This window comes from Caenorhabditis remanei, chromosome III, assembly GCF_010183535.1.
Source record: "Caenorhabditis remanei strain PX506 chromosome III, whole genome shotgun sequence".
NCBI lineage: Eukaryota > Metazoa > Nematoda > Chromadorea > Rhabditida > Rhabditidae > Caenorhabditis > Caenorhabditis remanei.
The window spans coordinates 7,864,008-7,888,713 of NC_071330.1; the positions used below are offsets into that span (position 1 = coordinate 7,864,008).

General features: G+C 34.8%; 1 protein-coding gene across 1 annotated transcript; it reads left to right on the top strand.

The window, feature by feature from the left end:
• Window positions 1–19,281: 19,281 nt before the first annotated feature.
• Window positions 19,282–22,290, top strand: GCK72_009871 (uncharacterized protein; the record flags this gene model as incomplete). Its single annotated transcript, XM_053727575.1, has 2 exons — window positions 19,282–19,555; window positions 21,953–22,290. The coding sequence occupies 2 exons, from the start codon at window positions 19,282–19,284 to the stop codon at window positions 22,288–22,290; spliced, it is 612 nt and encodes a 203-aa protein (XP_053587152.1).
• Window positions 22,291–24,706: the final 2,416 nt, after the last annotated feature.

Below are 24,706 nucleotides of genomic sequence, written 5' to 3' on the forward strand. Positions count from 1 at the left end.
GAAGAAGTAATAGAAGCAAAAAAAGAAAAAAGAAGAAGCAGTACAAATTGAATCAGGCACATGGTGTGCTCCCTGCTTTGCTCCGAGACGTCCCGTCATCTCTAGCGCCTCTTTTTCCTCTTCATCTGTATCATTTGCTCCTGAGATGCTCTCGAAAGAATTTTGAGAGAAGTCCTAATTGGGGAAAATGAGGAAAGGAGGACGACTTCATTAGTAAAAGAGTTGATGCAAATCGGCATCATATTTTAGAATCTTCTCATCACTGAACCTACTTCCTCAATAAGAAATCGGAAGAGGGGGTGGAATGAAGAGAGACGGAGAACTTTTCAGAATGCCTTGATCATTGAAATGGAAATTCTCTCACCCCTATAAGCAAAGGAAAGGTTCAAAATTCCCGAATGAAAATGAGCCTGATTTCACAATGACTTTGACTTTTTCGTTATCATTCGTGGGAATTAAGTTTCGAACAATTCAGGCATCGATTATGAGCACCATATCCTACTCTTTTTTAGTGATTCGGAAATTCGGGAATGAGCTAAAACTCTGAACATGTTATTAAGAGTACGGTATTTCTGATCAATTCTCTGTTATCTCATTAGAGTATTTTCAGACTAATTCAACCACTACTGGTAGCATTTTCTATTTAGTCGCTGTCTCAACAAAGGCAATATCTGCAAAAGAAGATCTATTATTGAATTATTGTAGAAATAAATATTGAAGGCTTCAAAAAGAGGTGTTCACGATATTTCATAGCTGACAGTGTGGATACATATATCTATGGAAAAAAGTAAAACTAAACGTTAATTACGACAAGAAGGAACGGATATTTTGAAGTTATTTCATTGGCAAATCATTCGTTGTTATATGACTAGAAAAATATTGCTATTACAAATCAGATCATTTGCTTCTAATAAAATAAGTTATAGAAAATCTGTTCCGTTCTAGATTTCTTCCAGTTAAATTATGTCATAATCTAGTTTGAATGCTCAAAAATCTTCAAAAAACGCTGCTAAAATGTTGCAGTTGAACAAAAGATATCAAGTGTCAATTGTCTCAAATGACCTTTTTAAATTTTCAAGTGTTGACAAAAAATGACAAAGTTGGAGGGGGGAGAAGTTTTCAAAGAATATTTTGAAACAGAGACACAGCACATGCAAAAATGTTTATATTTGGTGTCAACCACTAGACGTCCATGAGCCATAAGCACTCACATAATCACATTCGTTGCGCTTATTATGTATGTCCATATATCCCCTTTTTTCTATATAGATATGTTATGGGTGGGAGGCCAAGCACAGAAACCGAAAATGCGAAAAAAAAACCCAATTTGGTTGTGCGAATAGGGCATGCGAGGAACCGAATCCAATCAAAATAATTCGAAGGTTTTGAGATTTTGTGGTGGTTCGAAAGTGGAAAATCGAGAGAGAATATTCATAGTTTGTACTGGAAACTATCGCTGGGCACTTGGAAGTTTTATGCTGCATAAAAAAGTTTCAGGGGCGAAAAAGAAGAGAAAAGAAAAGAAAACAGGAAAACGATTAGGGAAAATAGGATAAGGTGAAAGAATAAAAAAAAAAGAAACATTTTAGGTCATTTCAGAGATCTGTGATTTTAGATGTTCAATTAGATAGATCTAGTCGAACTAGTTGAGTTCTAAGACATTTCAAGACGAGTTCAACTGAAGTTTTCTCGCATTTTCGAATTTTATTTTTAATCCCAAATTTATGGACCTTAACAAAATGGGATAGTTTATTCGGGCCGGATAAGATATCATACATGATTAAATACTATTCCGACATCTCGCCCTCTTCCATCTCAAATTCTTTTCATTTGTTGTCTTTCAGAAACGTTGAGCTCCTAGAAAAACATAAGAAACCTTGATTGAAGCAGTCGGACCAAAATAAAACAAATGTTTCAAGAATGCTCAAAATGGAATGTTTTTGAGTGGCTAAGAGAATAGGGAAAGAAGAAAAAAGATGAGAGAATCTCAACTGAGTTTATATCAAACATCCTCTTGTCATCATCACGTGACTCTACAGAATCTTAAAAAGAACCACAGAAGATAGAAACTAACTGACTTCTTTTTCTCTCTTTACTTCACTCCAATGGAGAAAATAAGCGAAGAAAAACGAAGAAGAGAAGAGAGAAATAAGACTGACGTCTTCAGCTTTTATCCTGATGAAATTCCAGATTCTAGATTCTAGAAGTCATTCTTCAACGATGAAAGAAAGAAGGAGAAATTTCCACGAAAGAGAAGAGAAAACACACAAACACCATGCGGAAGACGACTGTGAATTCCAGATTTCAAATTGCATATTCAACATTTCAGTCTACAGATACCATCACATTCCGAGATTCATGTCAGAATTTTCGAGTATTCTGACTGAAAAAAGAAAAAAAAAGAGAAAATATGGAAACGCGAAAATTGATCTCCCTTTCTCTCTCTGTTTCCACCATTCGTTTGGCCCCAATTTATTTTATTTTTGCTCTCTTTTCTCTTTTCTCTTTTTTTTTTAAACAACGAGCCAAGCGTGGGTATCCCCTGGAGAAAAGAAACAACAGACGACTGAAAATGTTCACTTTTTAAGAGGGGGAGATGAAGGAATAAGGTCAAGGGACTAGTAGAAAGTACGAAATTGTTCAGTTTGCAGCAGGAATGAATGTTTACTCGAGGAGGACACAGAAGAAGACGACTCAAGGAACTGGATTTTTTAGATTATAAGAATTTCAGAGATTCCAAATCTTGTTTGCTTCTTTTAGAACTATTATATCAGACCTGATGTTAATGGGAATCAGCATATTCAGTCTCCTCACACCATCAGAGAATGTTTGAACAATCAGAAATTCGAATACGATATTTGAAACGAAAAAAGGTTGAGAAATAAGTTTAAAAGTATTTTTCTCTATTTTAATTGCAAGAACGAATGGGAGAAAAGTCTAGACGATTTGAACTTTGAGATTTTCGAATGAAGAAAGAAAACGAGTAGAATCAGATGAGTCTTCTGACCTCAAATTCAGAGGCGGCAGAACATTTGTAATCCGAAAATTGATGTATATCAAAAGAAGAAGAACAAGGCGGATTCAGAAGACTTACCATTTCCAATTAGATTTAATGACGTGTCCAATTTGTTTTTTTTTCGTTTGTTCTCGTAGTTACCTGTAAGACAACGAAAATCGCTTTTTGAAAAGATTTTAAAATATCAAAACACAGAAAAAGAGAGAAAGAAGGAATATAAGAAAACGTACTCAAAGAGGTGATTGAATGAGACAAAGTTTAACCAGAAAACCCCCTAAAAATGCAGTGAATTGGATTCGAGTTCGTCTTCTACTTCTCCAAGATGATTGGATTTTTCAAGTGGATTGCTGCTCCTACTTTCTATGAGGAAATGGGCAAAAAACTCGAAAACGGCGGAGTTTCTCACAAAATTTGATTATGGAAAAGAAAATTGTGAGAAGTCAAGTTTTGATTGGATATCGAACGTCTCTTTTTATTATTTGTTTTTTTTTCGATGGAACGAATTCAGAACATCCTGGATCGAGTCAGAAAGTTGGAAATCACGATGTCACGAGATGATTTGAATTCATTTTGAAAGCGAGAACAAAAAAGTAAATAAACGAAACATGAATGTGAATCTCTTGAAACGATTAGAAATTGAAACATCTAAAAACTGAAATCTCTTGTAGTTATGGGGATTGTAACTGGTCTCAAATAACTTTTCGAGCACCGTGGGTGGTATTCTGAGAATATATTTCTATTCTTCTGAAGCCGGAAACATTATGAAAAATGTTTTTACTCCGTTTCGAAGAAATTTTGTAATTTGATTGATTTATTTGCGTTACTTTCAGTTTCTGGAATCAAAGGAAAACTGAAAAAAGAAACTAAAAATACAGTTGTAGTTAGAATACGAATTGTCGAAATTCTTCTGTGGAAATCAAACTCATATACTTCGAGGTCATATACTTTTGATTACTTTTTCCAATTCGTTTTCGCTTATTTTTCAATTTGTTCCGAGAAAATGAAAAGTTCTACGAAAAGATTAATAAAAAGCAATAAAATATTGTTTTCCAGAAAAGAAAACTTGCTCTCGAATACACGGAAATGAGCTTGAATAATGCGGATAAAGTGAATGAATAATTAGGAGAACACACGCAAAAACCTCTTCTATCTCTCTAACTTTTTGGTCTGAAAAAGAGAAAAAAGAGAAAGGATAACGAAGAAATATCTTTGGCTTTTATGGAAATTAGGTTCTTCAGGAATAGAGAAAAAAAAGGACACAGAGAGTTCTTGCACAGAGAATAGGGGAGAAAATGTAAGATTTCTGTGAAATGTGGAGGAAAAAGTTAGTGGGAAAAGAGATAGGTCATGGGAGAGAAAGAAGAGAGTGGAAAGGTAATCAAATGCAAATGTGTGAGTTGAAAATATGAAGAAAACGAAAAGAAATAAAGGGTTTTGGTGGTTTTTGATTGTTTCAAATGTTCAGATAAAAATTGAAGAAGAGAAGGTTTTAAAAATTAATGTTCTGGAGAAGATTTCTATATGATTCCCATCAAAGATTCTGTCAAACGATCACAAATTGATGTTAATGTTAGTACGGTATCGACAATACACATCAATTTTTGAAATTTGATAAATATTGGCATACTATTTCTAGAACTTCTTGAAAGTAGGGTTTCCAGTGAAGACGTAACGATATTCGGATAGTCTTCGACAGTAAAAAATTGTCAAACTGATCTTCAAAACAATTATTTTTTGTGTTTAGAAAAAAAACGAAAGATCACTAGATTTATGAACACTAACTATTTCTTTCAGTGTTGTAATGAGTTTTGGAAATTCTTCGAAACAAGAGGAACACGAAAAACAAGTTGAAACGGAACTAACGTCTAGTCGAAACATTAATTTTTAGTATGACTCAAAACTTGGAAACAAAAAAGAATAAGAAGAAATAATTGGCAAACAACTCTTCCTTTACGAATAAAGTTAATTAAAGAAAGATCAGATTTTATCGACATTTCGGAACAAAATATCATCGGATAGAAGAAGAAAAAACAAGAAACGATGCTAGTTTTCAATCGGAAATTGAGTTCAATGTGAGTAGAAAAAGGTCGTGAAACGTCTCCGGAGAAGATTCCGAATATCTCATTTTTCAATTTTCGTTTCAAATTGCTTTCTGGATTCTGTCAAGTTATAATTGGGCTCAAATTTCGTGAGCAGAAGAAATAAAACATGAACAACGGGAAAATGAATACGGTATCTGTTTCGTAACTTAACGAGTTTTGTTCTGAACGCTTATTTCTATAACTTCAATTCATAATTGGTATTTCGAATGCAATCTAATAAAGCATCTGTGAAGAACTTCAAATACACCCGAAAAATAATTAGGACTCTTAAAATAATAAATCAAAAATTGAATAACGATGTCATGAATGCAATCCGTCAAATAACGTGTGCCTAATGTCTTCTTCTAATCTCCATATCCACCCCCTTTTGGAATAATACAAAGAGAATTTTATCCATTATTCGAGAAGATGAAAGAGACAAATAGGATTATGATATTGGAGAGAAGAACCATATTTTTTGTATAAAAAAGTATGAACAAATGATTATGATGGTGATAAGTCCAAAGTTCTTTCGTTATTTCAAGAACTAATCCATTGAACTTTCTCATTTTTTAATGAAGTTTTTGCACTTTGAACTGGAATATCTACATAAATCAGACAGATTTCCAGATGATCTTTTCCAGTACGACCGCCTGATTCCAGGAAGATAAATGTATGTGATTCTGAGTAGATTCATGTATGTATTTATATATATTCCGACTACTTAAATGATGATTTCTTCTCAACTTCCTTCGGGCTTTTTTTTTAGAAAAACTCGTAGGATTACGGTAGTTTTTCCGTGCATAATGCGGATAAATGTAAATGAGTTAAGAGTGATTTGTGCAAAGAAAGATGAGCTTCCAATTGAAAGATGAAGGGACGAAAAAGTTGCTCGAGGGCTCCAAAAGAGACTCACGTGGCTCAGAAGCTCAGAATAAGCATAATGATGATGATGTGCTCTGAGAGCAGTGAGTTTCTTGTTTTTTCGGTTGTTTTTCCTCTTGAGAAATTCTCTTTTTCTTGTTGTCCAGAAATGATGAAAAGAAGGGACCAACAACTTTATCATGTTTTCTTTGTTTTATTTCAACATGTATTTTATGAAACGAACATTCAGAAATCAATTATCTGTCTTGATTTCATATTTTATGTACATCGAAAAGAAGATTATTCGGTTGCGCAGGAGCGAAAGTCACTTCAAAGAAAAGTGTGCATTTTTAAGCAATAGTCCATTCTCAGAAAAGAAAGTGCTACGACAAAAATAGAAAACTTACTATTTTCAGAGTAGCACTTTAGAAAAATCGATGAATATATGTATAATACAAAATTGATTTGGCAAAAGTGTCTTCTGGATACCAAATCGAGATTCAGTTACTCAGGTTGCCCTTTTTTATCCTATGATCTGATCTAAAAAAACAACAAAATTCCATCCTGTGTCTGCTTTCCATGTTTGACACCCCAACAGAGTGGGCGTGTCCTGTGAGAGCACACGATTTCTGCCTGATCTTTCTTCTGAAGCCATAAATCATGATACCACGAAAAGCTTAATCAGAACATAACTAAATATAGAAAAGAGAAAAGTGTCCGTGTTTTTGGAGGAGTAAGAGAAGAGAGGATAAGCTGTGAAGCGGAAATTGAGTCCAATAAAAAAATTCTGGAGTGCAGCTCACTAAATGAGAAAAAAACCGAGTTGGTTGAATGGAAATAGCCATCGTCCGGCCGCTCTTTTTCCAAATGGTTTACAGAGACGAAAGTTAAGGAGTGGAGCAGAACAAGTAGGTATACGAAAGTGTATATCATCAAGAGAGAAGGGAACACACAAGAATGGAACAACAAATGGTGACAATATTTCAAAAAACGGAAAGTCTGGTGTCCTCCTTCTTCTTTTCTTATCTCTCAACATACACAAATAGTTGCATTTCCTAGGGCGTCTTTCGTTTTTCTCTCCATTTCTCTTCTCTTTTCCATTCGCTTTCCTCAGTGACTGATGGACCATCGGACACGTCTGTGGCTAGAGAGTCTTCGAATAGAAGAAGAAGAAGCAGCAGCTGACACTGACACCCTCTTCTCAGCTCATTCCAATGAGAGAAGAAGAAGAAATGCTCTTCATGAGAACAACTTGTCAATGAGAGAAAGGGCAAATAACCTTTTCTCTGTTCTTTTTTGGCAACTTTTTCTGTTTTTTTCAAGCAGAGAAACAAGAACTATCCATTCAGACGAAACAATTTATATCAGAAGAAATAGAAAATAAGGAATCGAACGTCGTAATCAATTTCATTTCCTCAATAAACGCTCGGATGGAAAAGTTACAGTAATCTCAGTTTTCTTTGAATATCAACAGAATTTTCAGATACATCTATCAAACAGTTCAATTCCTGAGGGAAATCTCAGAATAAGGCCGATTAACAGCTATCCAATCATGAATTGCTTCTTTTTTCAACTCGGCCTTGTTGATTCACTAAAACATTCAGAAGTCCAGACACCTAGTAGATTGTAAAAACAGATAAACTCAGAAACATTTGGACTTTGGTTACTAAATGCCTTTTTGTGGAATCTTTTGACAAGTTACGTCATGAAACAACGAGAGTGGGTGGAAGTGTATAATGGAACTCTAGAAAACTGGTTGAAGAGTAGAACAATATTCTCAAGTAGATTCCCTAATAATAGTTATAGTGAATCAGAAAATCCTGAATTTTTGCTTAAAAAAAAGGAATTTACCGCAACATGGCAACATGGAGAATAAGAGCTCTGAGAAAGGTAATACCTCAAGAACTAAATATGTTGGAAACGTCTGACGAAAGAGAAACAAACTGATTATGACAATCATTCGTGTGCTCATTGTCGAATACTATAATGTAGACGTGAAAGAGGGCACGGAGAAACATTAGAATTCTCTCGGGAATTACATAAAAACGACAGAAAAGCCAACAAGAGAGAAGGATAGACAAATGAGGAGAACTAAAAAAGGTAAGGAGAAAAATGAACATTTTTGGTTGTGTTTGCATCAAAACTTATGACTTTTCTAGAAAATGAAAAGGATCAGAAGCTGTCAGAAATACAGAGGAACTCTGGAAAACGAGTGGGTGGATTCTGAGAGTATCAACGGGCCAAAACTTTGAAAAATCGCGGGCAAAAGTGTGCTTGATGGATCACTTTCCTGTTTCTTGTTCTGTTTTTTTTCCTAAGAGAGATTAGCTTTTTTCTTCTTTCTTATGGTGCATTTTTCTGTGTCGGAGACAATTTGCGAGGCTATTCAACAAAAAAGGAAGTCTGTTGACAAAAAGAGGAAAAAGGAAGCGCATCCAAAATGCACCCAAAAATCCCGTTTTAGAATGTTTTAGGTTTTAGGAGGACAGCTTTTTCAGCGCCACATCTTCTGAATTATTGATGATTAAAAGGACATTGGGACCTTTAATGGGTCGTTTCATGATCGACTCATCTCAACTGATGGAATGGGTTTTAGGGGGGAATGGGAAAGTTTTTGAGAGAAAGGGATGTTCAGGAAGGGAATTTAACAGGACAGTTCAATAGCTCTTTTCTATTTACCCGAGGTCAAAACTCCTACCTGAATAAGTTTGGAAAACTAGATTTGTTTTCGTCCAGAACCTTCTCTCCCAACCCAAGGAATAGTTGTGACTGTGTCCGTATAGAAACGTCGTAATTAAAGCGTTTTCCTCTCAAAGGTTTCAAACGAAATCTCAAATATAGCTGCTGTGTACTAGATTCTATACGGCTCTAGGAAGATTACGGTAACACTGAAGTACTGTAGCCAAAATAGTCAAAAAGGAATGGTCAATCTCTAGTGCTGACATATCTAATACAGATAACTCTAAGAGCAAGAACTCACCTATTACTGGATCGCAAATCTTCTAGCAAAATATTGGAAAATTTTCAGGCGTATTGAGAAAGATTTTAGGAAACATGGTTGCTCTATCGAAGATAAGAACACATATGTTCATTTTCTTTTCCAATAAGTGTTTCTACTAGAAAAACAAAACTCTACTAGAAAAACACGGGGAAATCGAAAATTCCGCTGGACCGATTAATGCATTTCTATTTTTGGAACCGTTCTCTTTTTCTAAATTTAGATATCCATAATATTTTTCACGTATAGACCATCGGAGTTTAATTAAAGCGATAAAGTCGAAAGAACAATATCAATAAAAACGAGATGATGATATTTAGGTGTCCTGCAGTAACTAATATTCATGCGAATACCTAATCTCATTATCCTAGTAATCATCAAAAATCAAACGTGCAAAATGAGAAATACAATTCATTCTATCTGAAATAAGACCCAAAAGTGTGCGCGTTTCAGTAATTGGGCAAATGTAGTTTCTTATTTCTACAATAATTTGACACTTGTGAAAACAGGAAAAAACGAGAAAAAACGGAAATGTAACTACTAAAATTTCAGATTACCAGGATGTAAACGTATATAGTTATTACTGCAGAAAATGGAAAGAAACCTAGAAAATCTGAAAATCGGGGGAGAGAAGAAATAGGAGAAAAACGAAAATTGTCATCTTCATGTTCTTCTGGTTCTCCATCGTCATTATATGCTATGAAGCAGCTCCAACAGAGCTCAATAACTCAAAACAAATAAGAAAAGTATATGAGTAGAAATAAAAGTAACACAGGCATAGTCTCTGCGTATCCACTTTGAATCACTATATCTCTTTATTGGAATTGAAAAGGAAAAAGAGCATAAAGTTTTATGGGAGTGGGAGTGAAAGGAAAAAAGAGACCAACTGACAGATATAGAATGAAGGAAGTAAACGAAGAAGAAGACGGAAAAAAGATGTTGATTAGTTAATGAGGACTGAAAATCGGTAATGAATGAATCAAAGGTCTTTGAATTCTTTGAACTATTCATGCTCTTCTTATCCAAATACTTAGATATCATTCAAGAATTTGAGCTTAATGCCTTCAGAGTATTACTTCTCAATGCTGGAAGTGTGGATAGTTTTGACTTTGAAACAATCTTCATTCAGTTTCCAATAGTTATCATGCCAAACTGAACAAGCCGCTCCACAACAATTGAAAATCGAAATGATGCATGTTGTTGTATTGTTAGATTTACAATTAGTGATAGAAGTCGTGATCTCTACCGACGTTGTCCGTTGTGGGAGATTCTCGGTAAATAAAACCAGTACAACCGACTTTACATTGTTGTTCTGGAATTTGAAAATGCAAAACAAATTTGAAAAAGATGATTTCGAGAACATTGCTTTGTGATGGTATTTGGTTTAGATCTCTGATTAATTTTCTCATTTTGTATTACCGTTTTATGAGAACCAAATATTTATTGGCAATACGATTTTAACAATCGATTTTCAATTTTAACATTTTTTCATGAACTGCGGACATGGTTAAAAGTTGAATTTGGGGTTACTACAAATGAGAGCTGTCACAGTAATTACTGCTACAGGTAAAAACAGAGAAATGAGAACTGTAGCAAATCAGAACTGCTGTAGATGAGAACTAACTTGTAATAGGTTTATTTGCGAGCTCACATTACGAACAACGGTTTAGTGTTGTAATTTTATAATATTCTAAATTGATTTTTTCGTTTTTTGTATCTTGCGATCCACCACAAGTTAATTCCCATCTGTAACAGCTCTTATTTGTTACAGTTCTCAATTCTCTTGTTCTAATTTGTACCATTCTTTTTGTTTAGTACTTCCAAAAATTGATGTGCTGAAATAAAAAACCACGGTTCGAGACTTCAAGACTCTGATATTATAGAAGATGTCTTGGAAAATCACTGAATTTTGAATACGATGTGTAAAAATCAGATGAGTTTTTCTGTCGTACGATTCTTGCTTTTTTTCAAAATCGATTTTTATAAACTATTGCAGGTAAAGTTCTTTTATATCGCTCCCAATTTTTTGAATTTGAGCCGATATCCGGTATAAGTATCTCGTTTTTTATGTGGAATGTTGTTAGGTTATTTGATGTATGTGAGGAGCTCTCTTAATACCCGCATTACTACAGTTGAGGAACATATTTCAGCTCTCCGTGAGGATCGGAGACCTACGTTTAACCAGTGTCTTATTTCAACATTAGATTCGTTTACTACTTTCAGCACATTTTCAATTGCATGCGGAAAACAGATTGTATGAATTTGTGTGTCAACAATTCCTCGATTTTTTCGAGTTTACCTTACTTCTTTTACAGAAACAAAAAATACATATCTGAAAAAAGGCCATCAATTCCTAATTGCACCTTACACATTTGCTCTTTCGTGTCACTAGACATGGCCTAAACAGAAACCTATCCATCAAAAAATGCCGCACTATCATTTAGTCAGAGAATGAAGACCTCTCTATTTTCTGCTTTTCCATGGCGGTATTCAGTGAAGAAAAGCTGAAAATCAGTAGGATGATCAAGCTTACTTTTGTTTTCTTACACCAGCATTTTCTTATTTGAAGAAGGACAAGAAATCCTTTTTTCTGGGAACAAAACCGCCCCTCTATCTCTCTTTTCTGTGTTTTTCAGGCTGCCAACATCGAGTCCTTTCTCTCAAAATGACCCTATTCAATTCAAATCTTCTGGGAGCATCATCCATTTCTCTTTTCTCTTTTTTGTTAGTTTTCTATAAGATGACAATTATTTGAATCATCTGAAGTCTGTCAGAATCCAAGAAGATATGATAACATGAACCTATTTTCATTCAGAAAAATACCAAATTCATCCAGTAGTCATAAGGAACACGTTTGAACTAGTATTCGAACATATTTTTAACGGAAAAAACATCAGGAAATTAGATCATCCTACTTCTTCCTACAACATCATTTCTGACTTTTTCTTAAAGTTTTTTCGACTTGTCTGCCTAGTTCAAACATTTTTTGGTTTCTTAGGAATATTTATTCTATGGAACTGATTATCAAAAAAGAAATTATAGCCTTCAAGTTTGATGAGAGTTCAGAGTCCCACTTCAATAATTGTCAAGGATCAGGACTATTTTTGATATGCAAATTCAAAACTCAAAAGTTGAAACCGATTTTATTAAAAAAGCTCAAAAATAAGTTAATAATAATTATATTTTTACTCAAATAGAGACATCATAAATCTTGAATAATGAGAGAATAAGCGTTCTCTCTTATTCTCATTTCACCTGCTAATTTTCATTCCATGATACAATGATACCAATATATATTTGTTTACTTTCCTCTCTTATTGTGACTCTGTCAACTTCCGAGCTGAAAATTATTCTCCCATCAGATCTTCTGACCAATTATTCTCATCCAATAAATGCATATCTTTAACTCAATCTTCTAGCCTCTTCCAGATCAAGAGTTCCAGATCTAATCCCTCTGAGAAATGTGAAGATTCAAACCAGAGGCGAAGAAGATCCGTGAGAGGATTACGACCACAATATTCTCCAGTATTTCTCTTCTCTCTCAACCCAACCAACTCGTCATTTTTCCACATTTTCTCATCCGAACGGCGAACGGATTTTCGTGGTTTTTGTCGCCTTTTTGTCTGAAAAGAAGACGAACAAGTTCAAAACACATACACAATATTCAACACTCGAGAATCCACTGATTTCACTCTAGAATACTCACAAGTACCTTCTGAACAAGCTCTTCTTTCCTCGGCCAACGACTCTAACGAATTCGAAACACTGACAAAAAAAGAGAACACAATTTGTTTTTCCGGTTTTTCGAAGCCGTCGAATCGAACGAAATTGACGCCAAAGTGCTCGTTTTTTCGTCGTCCTTCATTCCTTTTTCTTTCGTTATTCCCATTTATATCTCTTCTTTTTTATTCTTATTTCATCGTTAAGTCTAGAAAAATGGAAAAAGTTTTATGGAAAAGACCAATTATCTCTTTCTTTTTGCCCAATTATAGATCTCACCAAGTTTGAATTTCATAAAAGTTCTCCCGCTTTTATTCTATATTTCTGTTATTTTGGTTTACTCACTCCAAATCAATTTCAAGGTAATCTAGGTGTCTACAACAATTTATAAAATGAATCAAAAAGAATTCTTTTGATGGAAAAATTGAAAATGTTTGATATAATATTTCAAAAGAAAACAACTTGTCAATCAAGTAAAACCCTTCGCTTTCTTTCAATTTTTCAGTCTTATCTTCCCTTTTTTACCCGAATACATTCACATTTCTGAGTAATCCATAAATCTCATCAGATTATCTTTTCTTCTGTTTATTGAAAATATCACTTGATCTCTCTATAACATTCCAATGTTCCCTCCTGATTATTTTTCAAAAATCGTCATAGTTTCCGAATCAGTCAAAACTTGAAATTATATTTTTTGCCGATGTTCCTCAAATCTATATCTTCGATTTCATATAACCAAGAGTACTTTTCAAAAATAAGTTTGCAGACATAAAATTGCCTTATATTCAACAATAAAAAGGAAGTTTCGGGGAAGGAGCAGAAATAGTGCAAACACCTTGAAGAAAGCCAAGCCATGGAACGACCAGCAAGTTTGACGGATTTACCAAAAGGACGTAAATTGCTCCGTTTGTCGAGGCGGAATAAGACGCAGTTAAAGTTAGGTCAGTTGGAAAGAATGAATAAAAACATTTACTTTCTTAAGAGATAATTTTTGAGAAATTTCCTATTTCATTTTGTCAATTTTTGTTCAGTACTTGTAATCTATACCATGATGTTTCGTTTTAAAACTTTGAAATTTAGAAATAAGTTTTCCCCACATATTCCAAGCTTTAAATTTTAAAAGTATACTCGCATTGGCTCGCGTTTTCAGACGTAATCATTCTTGTATTGGATATCATGTAGACATAATAAATATGATATCAAATGGAAAATCTTTTACCAAACCATAAAAAGTTGAGAACCTCCGAGCTATCTGATAGTAAAAATAGGAAAAAACGTCATATCGGGATGGGAAATACGATGGAAAATTGGAGGAAATTAGACGAAGTCGATGACAAGTAGAGCGTGAGAATCCATACATTTGTGTCAAAAAACGAGTAGAAATTGATGAGAAAACAAAGATTAAATTGCTGTGTTCTGACCTTTGTACTCTCTTTTTCTAAACTTATATTACGTGAAAATTGAGTTCTTTTTCCTTTTTTCTTCTTCCTTTTACTTCATCTTTCTTCTTCTTCTACTTCTTCCAATGCAACTCTCGGGAATTCTAATTAGGCACTTTTTCTCTCTTTCCTAGAACTTGAAGCTTCAACATCTTCCTTCAAGACGTCCTTTTTCTCGAAATTATTTGAGAATCCGAGAAATTGGACACCTTGTGAAATCGAAAATTCATATTTTCTACCTAGTTTCCAGTTCACCTTTCAATGGTTATTCTTTCTTTGTATTTACTTACTGATCTTTTATTTTTCCTCGATAATCATTTTCTAGATTGTGTTCCAATTACCCAGAATATTTTGATACTTTCTTCATCATGTCATCACCAAAATGTAATGGATCGCTTTAACTTATTATAGTATATTATCTTTACTTGTGTAACCTGTTTTTCCTTCCAAGAAAAAGTTGTGTTTGTGCCGGGACAAGACATCTCGAAACCCAAAGTATTTCACAGTATTTCCGTTGTCATTGAATCTGAAAGAAAAATGAATCGCACTCTTTGCATCTGAAGACAAGTTCTTGTAATAAATATATTTAAGTTTCCGAAATTAAATTACCGCAACACCGCTCAACTCCAGACACCACAACACTTTCTTTCCCACCAACCAACGTCTTCTCATTTCTTGTTTTCTCTGTTTCCCTCTTCTTTTTTCTTTCAGAATCCGTGAGACGGGCTTCTAAAAAAAATAAGGAGATAACGTCTTCGAAATGAAAGTTAGAATACTTTTAGTCTTTTTTCGACAAATTTTCTTTCTTGTCTTTCCTCTCTATCTCAAAATTCAATTTGAGTCAACTGAACGCTTCGGAGAAAAAAGTGCTTTGATTCAATGACCTTTTCATGTGAAGCCCTCAGAAGTTTCCATTGTTTCTTCTGGGATTTTGCTGATTTGATTCTTGTTCAGTTATTTTTTCATACTGTTCGACATTTATTCAAACACCTTATTGCAATTTTCAGATATATCGTCTGGCATGCCGTTTCTATCAAGGCCAGCGTCCAGTACCAGTTTGGGTGAGTCTTTTAATTCTCAATTCTCAAAAATTGAAATATTGGAGAAAAAGTCTGAAAATTAGTAGAACTAACGAGAAAATCTTCAAAAATCAAGCAGGATAATGCGCAAATTCAGGTTTTCAAAAACCTTTTCCTGTAACCCAAATTTCCTTCCCCAATCTTTTGAGCCACCCTGATTCTCTCAAAGAATCGAAAAATACTCGTTCCGTCTCGAATCGTATTCTCACAAAATTTGTAGTACCTTATTATGAATTAATTCTGCGAAAAACGGAATTCTGGATAGAAATAAGAAAACGAAAACATCTAATTTTGATAGTTTGTATCCTTAACATTGCTTTCATTCCAACTGAAATATTGCTTCCTGTTATTTATTCCCAAAAAAACAGGAAAATACGCATTTTTGCATTTGTCATCCGGAAAGTAATGGTCGAAGAAGCAACTGGACTTCTTATTTTTTGTAAAGTTTTATTATTTCTCGTGGTCCCGTGGAACACTGAAAAAATGAAATTTTATTCGTTTTAGATTCAATTAAACTAGAATGAAGTTTTGTAATCTGTTGTCCACGTTAAAAAATCAGAAAAACTCCAAAAAAGTTATTTGGATCTGGCCACATCTTCAGTACGTCAGAACACAATCTGGTAAAATGTCAGGCAACAATTTTTGGCTCGTGGGAAAGAAAACAATATTTCTTGTTTCTTTTCTTAAATTCTCCTGTTCTAGTTGTAAAGTATGGCTTCGATTTCTTGACATTCATATAGTTTATTTCTTGATAAAATCGTAACAATCAGTGTTTTATTAGATACACTCAGACATAGAAATAGTTTTAAAGCATCATTAAATATAGGATTTTCAAGTAAATGATTCCAATCTTCTCGGATCGAGTTACTTCGAGAATTCTCCGAATGAAACCTTAATTTAGAAACATCATTGTGACTTCATTATCATTAAGAGTGATTATAATAAGAAAATGAGAGATTAAGCCCCCGATATTCACTTTTAGATTAGCTTTTCATTTTGACCTAGGATTATCGGATATCATATAGTAGATGACGTGTTGAGGTAAGAATGCAATGTTTTGAAAAGGATGGGAACCGACATTTCGAATTAAATTGAAATCCTACAAATCAGGAAACACAAACGGATGACGTGGTTGAGAAGTATGCAGTTGTAAATACAGAAATCGTGGGGGTAATCTCACTGTCGCTTATTTCGGGCATAATTAAGGAATTCAAACATTACGTTATGAAAGTTACAATACTGTCTCAGGAGAAGTATTTCTATCTTCGTCATTTCCATCAGAAACTCTCCTTTTCCCGAAAAAAAATGGCTGTCTTCTGGTGAATGTGGTAGAATAAAAGCACCTCTGCTACTCCCGACCGCCCGTGAATTTCTTATTAATAGATAGAGAAAAGAAGACTTTTTCCCCTTTTTTCTTCTCTGTCGTCATCGTCATTTTTTCCATTTCCCTTTGATCCTCCGTTAAACTTTACTTTCCTTTCTTGATTTTTTCTTTCCAAAAGTCATGTTCTGAAGAGATTCGTTCTTTCATCTAAACGTATTCATCTACTCATGCTCATTCATCAACCAAACTCTTATTATTATCCTTCTTCAGTTGCTGTTGGACACGATTGAGGACTGGATCATATGGGTATGTGACAGGAGAAAACATGGCTGGTGATTTATATGTTCAGACGAGGCAACTTCTCTTGAAACAGAATTCTTGAAATTAGATACGATTGGAATCGGCAATATAAAAGTCAGAGCACTAGTTTCTGGTGTAAAATATCTAGATTCTGACTAGGAGAAATAATGAAAACATTTCAGCAGAGTTTCAAAAATTCCAATAGTTTCAGATGAGCCGTCCACAGTAATTCAATAATTCATCAAATCAATCTCTCTGATTCAAATAAGTTGTGCTGGTTATGAGCATAAACACAAAATGATTTCAGATTTTAACTGAACATTTTCCCAATAATTCGATCAAACACATATGTTTTATTTCGAACAAGTATCAAATTGAAAATAAAAAGCACGAAGTACGAAATGAAAGGAAACGAATCTAGTGAGTCAAGTATATAGTGACAATATCATTTACAGTTTGAGAATTTCCTCTGATAATTTTGATAAGCCGGCTGATAGAGAAAGCTGAAATAATCCAGATCATATTTCCAGTAGTTTTGTAACCTTGATATCCAATTAGGTTCAAAAAGTGTCGAATCGGAACCATATCTATCAATCACTTCGTACTCTTCTGGTCCCACTTCATGAAAGAATTCTCTCTAAACTCAAAATTAAAAAATATCTCGAATAAGGATAACGGCAAAAAGGTCAGCGAGTAAAATGAGTCGTTTCTTTTTTCTTTTTCTCATAGACGAAAAATTATTTATGAAGGTATACATGTCGTATTGTTTATGATACACATTCTCCTTCTATTTTCTATTTTTTCTTATTTTTAATTCCACAAAAAGTTCTCCATCTAAATACTACTGAAATTATTTCAAAATCTTTCGAAACCTTTCAAGCGATCCCCAAAAAAAAGATGATGATGCTCTTCTATAGAGCAAAAAAACGTTTGAAAATGTTTTATAGGCCATTCGGTTCCGGCAAACATTCATGTGATACCGAATTCGTTTCACTAGTTTAAGACACTTTGTCTTTTTCGAATGCTTTCATTTTTTGCCACGTCATCTGTCATTTTTGAATCAAGTACATGTATCCTCACATTTTTAGTTCGGAGTGTATACGTGCCACATTAAATTGTCAACGTTTCGTTGAAAAAAAAGGAGAAAAAAGAATAAACGTAGGATGAGCAGATATTGAAGTTGACAAACTTAATGTGACGTTTTGATCAAGAGTTCTCAGTGTACCTTTTTCAAAATAGAAAAGGAATGAACGTATCGGTTTTGACAAGATCTGGAGACTACTCGGTGCCGCTTTAAATTTTTAAAATCCAAGAGACCTTTTAAAGGCTATTAAGAAGAATCCGTCACTCGGAATTTACTAGACTTCTGGAGGGTTCGCATCTTGAAACGAGAAGTTCTTCAAAAATCAATTCACCTTTTGGGAAGGACGCCTCACTGTCAAGTATTGAGCCAATGAACAACATCCGAATGTTGTCTTTCTTCAACAGAGTCTCCGACTGAGTTGTGTGGGCTCATTTCACCTGCTGATTTTTGAAAATGACGAAAAAAGAATCAAGAATTTCGCGTCATTCAAAAACTGAATTTTTAAAATTCAAAAGCGGGAAGAGGTTACACTGGGAAGTCCGCAAGATTACAAAAGCATGTCCATAGTGCCTAGGTGCAGGGATCTGGAAGATACTGTTTTTCGTGATAGAACTAGTTGGAATAGACTGGGAAGTGCTTGCTTAAAATTCTTGGAATATTTTCAACAATACGAAAGTTATAGCAGCAATCAAATCTTGGTTTCGTAGTGTTTTGATAATTTTTGAAATGAAAATAAGAATCAAAAGAAATAAATGGAATAACCTTTCCTCCCTGGAGTATTTCTCGAGGGAAATATACGTAGATTGCACCAAAGTATCTGCTTTTTCTTCTTTTTCTTATTTCTTCCAGTACACGGATACTCTTCTTCTTCTTCTTCTTCTTCTCATTTTCATTTCATCGTCCTCATCTCATCATCTTCATCACGCTTCTCCTAGACTCTCCTCCTCCTACTCCACCGAATAATTAATCCGTGAGGCGAATACATATATATTCATTCATAGAGACGCGGCGACAGGGCGCCAGAACTCTGCGTCTCTTTGTGTGCTCCAAGGAGAGGAAAGTGGGCGGAGCCACGGGAACAGGGGGCTTCCACCACGCCCCATCACACAATCTAGAAGAGAGACTTGTTGGTGTGAAGCTGCTGTTGGAGAGCTGCTCCCTCTCAATCGGAGAAGTTTATTTTATTGGAGACTGTTTTTATTTTTGTGGAGTAAAAAATCACCGGTTGACAGGTGATCCTGAGTCATTCTTTTCCAACCTACAGCTGATTTTCTTCACGTCTTCTAAATCTCGTTCTATTTTTCCTTGTCTATATATTCTGATGAAGAGAGGAACACCTTCATCATCAGCCACATCGTCGTCGTTCATATGCAAAAATGACCAAATCAACAAAACTTCGACACTGTAAACAAAAAAAGAAGAAGCCGGAGAAGGCGGAAAAGAATAAGCCACCAATACTAGTAACTGAAAGAGCATCTTCTGATGATGTGGCTACCACGTCATCTACTACTGATGGACTTATTGGATCAACCGATGGAGAAGCATATGGAGGAGCATCTCGGAGTAAATCTCGAACTCGTAAACTCGGAGGATTGTGCTGTTGCACCGCTCAGACTGCCACTTTATCCCCACTTGATCCCATTGATTATGGTAAATTTTTTGAAGGAAATTCTCTCTTTTTTATATGATAAGAGAATGAGTAACCGGATTTTTTGAAGGATTATCTGAGAAAAAATCTCGAACCGGCGAGTTTTGAGAAATTTGTGAATTGATAGAAAAATGGAGATTCGATTAGGATCAGAGAGTAATTATTTCAATTAGGGAGACTTGTACAGATATTTTTGAAAATTCAGTTCCGGGTACTTTATTTCAAGAAAAATACTAGTTTAGAAATAATCGGTGGTTACTGTATCAACAGCTGGACTCTGGATTTTGTTCTAGGCTATGTCAATTTCTCTCCCCAAATAAACATTCTAATTTTTCGTAAAGTATACGAATCCAGAGACAACCAACAACTTTTCATCCCCTTCTTCTTACCCTTCATCCGAAAAAAGAAACAAATTCGTCTTCTTCTCAAAAAACCTTTCGACACGAAAATTTATGGGTTTCAAGTCAGCTCTTCATCTGGAAAGAAAATCTCGGCTACTGGTGTAGAAGCCCCGAAAAAGGCATTTTGTCTCTTTTTCGTAAAAAAATGTGGAAATCCGGTTTTCCAGTGGGGGGCTGTTTGTGTTCGTATTCTGGAAAAGAGAGGCCACCACAACCCGGAAACCAAGTAAAAGGTTCCCACGGATTTTGGAGAAAATTCGAATAAAAAAGGGAGAAGACGAGAGATAAAGAGGCGAAGAGAAAATGAGAAATAGAAAAATAAATCTTTGACATGAATTTTTAATCTAGAATTTTTTTTGGTAGCCCAAAAGTACGGAACCAATCTCTCCGAGCATGCATATTTCTCAATTGTAACTCAAATATTCTGAATCGGAAAAAGGAAAAACTTGATTTTGTTTTCAAGTTTCTTTAGACTTTTTAGTCCATTTTATAACCTTTACTTACAAAAAGAAACGGATAAGGCAATTATTCTAAAAGATGCTTTTGTCTGTATACAGAGAGGAAAAGGACTGAGAAAAATAGGAAAAATTCAATTATTCGCTCGGTTTTCCATGTCATTCTGTGTCTCATTTTCTCTTCCAAATGAAAGAAAAGTGGGTTGTGTATTGTGTGTTCGGAGAATAAGGGTTTCATTTCTTTTTAAACAAAAATTGGAAAGAAACTAGGATAAAAAAGAAGAAGAAGAGGAAGAAATAACTGAACCTTATCTTAAAAGGAGAAGAATTGAATTGACGGAGAGCACTTGATTTCATTCCTTTTTCACACATTCAATTCAAAATAGAATAAATGTCTAGATGTCATCTCCAGAATTTCAAACAGCCAAACATTCTCACTCCGGACTTTTAATGAATTGCATGAGCGGATGATCATCTGGAAAAAACTACTTATTCCGAGAATTCGAACTTTGGATTGTTCCGTGCAGAAAGATATATATCGGGAACTTATTCTCACGCTTTTTAAATTTGCAGAATTCTGAAAACTCGAGTTGAAATATTTCCTATCAGAACTAAAAAGGTTATCGAAGCTTCTCATCACATCTTGTGTAGACACAGGTAGCTTACTTTCAAATCCCAATAGCTCAAACCGCCACAGTCATCTCTTTCCTATATCATTTTGAACTTTGAGATGTTTTCATGATGTACTATAGATCATAGAAACCACCAAACTTCACCACATTTTTTGTTGTCAAACGAAGAAAAAAGGGAAGGGTCGTGAATTGAAATACCATGAATATCCAATGGCGTTTTTTCTGTCACATCTGTTTCTGCACAAACGAAACAAAACATTTCCCCCTCTATCCCCATCACTTCACAACAATCTATCCATTTTTTTTGGTATTTTTTACTGGTAGGGTTGATGAGTGTGTTCTCTTCTTGTTGCAAAAATATTGTTTTCTTTTCTCAACCCGCACACATTTTTCATTAAGGACCTAAGACCAGCATTCCAAAACCGCTTTGTCAGATCAGGTTACCACTTTTTTGTTCATTTTTCTGTAGTCATTAGAGCCTTTGAGGCCAGTGGCTCCAAGAAGGGCAAATTGTGGGTGGAAAAGACAGGAAGAGGGTCATATTATGTTTGTGTGTGCTTTATGAGAAGTGGGTCTATCCTCGACTCACAAATGAGAATGATGAGAAAGAAAGGGGACCAATAGACGAGCACAACTTATGGAGCAGAAGCAAAAAAGAGCAAAACAATGACGTTTTGTGGTAAAATGGAGGTTTCTTGCTAACCGACTAGAACTATTTTAGTAGCAGAACGACCTAGTAATTATATGAAAATTATCGAAATGATGTGGGTTTCAGCAGAAATGAAAATGCGTTCGAGAAAATTATGGGGTGGGTCTGAAACATAACAACATCAATTAACAACACAAAATCTCTTCAAACTCATTCCCACTTTACAGGTTGAATATTTAAACAAACGAAAAAAGTTTTTAAGGTGGGATTGCTTCAACAAGCGCCAACAACGGCATGGTTGGTGGTCTATCCCGTGACAGTCGAGCAGCGTCACGAACTTCGAGAAGAGGATCATCAAGAAGTCAGGCTAAACAACCAATCGATCCAGATGAACCATCGACAAGTGGAACTGCTGAACGGAGACCTTCTACACATTTTATGCTTGATTTGCCAGTGGTTTCGACAAGATGTGAGTATTTTTATTCTGATTTTAAAACATTTCTAAAAAAAACTGATGATGTTCTGATGGTTTATGATCAATTCTGTACCCACGTCCTTTTCCTAAAAATAGTGATAATCTGTGTTAGTCATAGTTCATAAAATCTTGAAAATATGGCTATTTCCATCCCAAAAAGTAGAGATAATACCGTATTTTATCCGACATTTCCAACTATTATCTCCCTAATCCTTATCACTCTTTTTGCTCACCGAGCGCATCATTCCTCTCTCAATCTTTGTGCCACCAATCACAAGAAACTTCTCTCAAATGCGTTTTCCCCACTAATCCGCTTCTCCTTATTTGATGATAAGATGATTCGATCGAAAGAAAGATGTTACGCTTCTTTATCTGATATGAAAAAGAAAAAGGAGGGATTTGAAACTAAACGGATTGTCCGAGAGCAAGAGCGTGGGAGTGATGGAATTTTCGAGTTAGAAACAGAATTGCACTTATTTTTTGCAAGAAAAATGCACAATGTTAAATCGACCAGAAAGAGAGACACTCTGTTCGTCCCAAAATTGACTTTTACTGGAAAGTTCATAAACCAATAAAAAGGTCAGAGAGTCACAGAAATTCCAAGATTAGAAATTTTATTAGATCATGCATACGGAAACAAAGAAAAATATTAACTTGATCTTCGGAACAACCTTCTGACCTTTATTCAGAATCTCTTTTTTCTTTTTTCTGAGATCTTAGAAAGATTACATTTTTTCAGCGGAAGTTTTGTCAAACATAAACTAATTTCTTTGCATTCATTTCCTTCTGCTGATCTTCATCCTGTTTTTGAACCGATCTATTGCCTCGATGAATCCGTTATATTTAACTATGAATTAGTGATTAGAACATGAGAACTTTAGAGCTCGCTCATCAACTCATCCGGAGACTTTTCCCGTTTTTTCTTCCCATATTAATCCGGTTAGTTGGAAATGGGCACCTCATCAACAAACGGATTTACTCTGATTTCTTATGAAAAAAGGATGGAAGAACGTGAGGGGTTGAAGTTGATTCTCAAATAATCTGGGACTCATCTAAAATTCAAAAAGTGATTTTCAAACAGAAGAGAGACTGAATTTAAAGTTTTAAGGTCATTCGATGATTTATTCATACATTGTTTTTTGAAACTTCATTGTGTCTTTTTTGACATTTGAGGACAGAAGCATCAGGAAAGCACATAGAATTGCTGTAGGTCTTCTGACTACAAAATTCTACTTGATCAACATTTTCGATGAACTATAAGATACCTACAATACGAACAATTGTTGGACTCCTTCCGCCATACGGTAACTTATTTTCTGAGAGCAAAGTCTCCAGGGATCCAACGATATTTCATGAGAGAGTATTTTCTCTTTTTGAGTTTCTCCTTCTGCGTCTCATTTTTCAAGTTCATTAGGATGGAATTCAGCTGCTTTGTGCCCAACAATTCGGTCATCTTGAGACTTTTTCGTGTCGATGAGGAGCCAAAAAGACCGACATAATTTGGGTAGTGGACTGAAGCATTTTTCAACATCATTCTTTTGAGAAAGGCATGTCTTGACTTCTTGAGTACATTCAACGAATGGGAGTAGCTGAAAAAAGGGAGTAAGAGAAGGGATTTACAGAAAAATATTGTTTAGTTAGTTGAGTTCATGGATATTCTGAGTTCTGTAAACTGTGCTTAAACGACACTTGAGACTGCACTCTAACGATACATCGAAAATGTCTGAAAATATATCTGAAACACAACATAAAAAATCTTAAATCTGCCATCAACTTCTTCAAGTGTTTCTTCCAGAGTTTTACACTTGAGACGAAAAAGACGAATGAAAGAGCATCTTGAAAATTGTCATTTTGAATGAAAAAAGGGAAAAAGAAGGAGAAGCACTCATACAAAAAAGTATGCAAATTTGATTTTCGACGACAAGAAAGACGGGAAGACAAGGCATAAAAACGCTTTTTGAGCACTTGTATGAGCACAGATGCACATTTTCAATTTGTATTTATTCGAATATTCTTCTGAAAAGTTGTCAAATTATAGACAAAAAGTGCAAGTGTCAAGGCTCATTGATTTCTCAAATGCTCCTTTTTTGTCCTTTCAGAAACGTTTTCTTCTTTTTGTCTTTCCGAAAAAAGGTTTTCGGATGTCTTTGTCTTCGTCCAAAAACAAGAACTTCCTTGTTTCAAAAACTGAATTTATGTCAAAAAATGATACGCTAACTGAAAAAAGAAAGAGAAATTGGAATGAAAATAGCATATTTCTTGTCTTTTTTTGGAACATAAGGAAACGAGAAGACATAAGAAAAGGATTGTCTTTCCGTTCTTTTTCGGTGGGTTCTACTCTTTATTCTTCATATTTTTGGCATTTCTTCTTTTCTTCCTCCTTTCGGTTGTTATTTCATATGATGCTATACATAAGAAGTCGTTTCGGTTTTCATTCACAATCAGATAAAAAAAATGTCATTTATGTAGATGAAACCTTAGAACGTAATAACATATGTCAAAAGAGCTTCAAGTAGCGGATAATCTGGAAATCGTATTTTG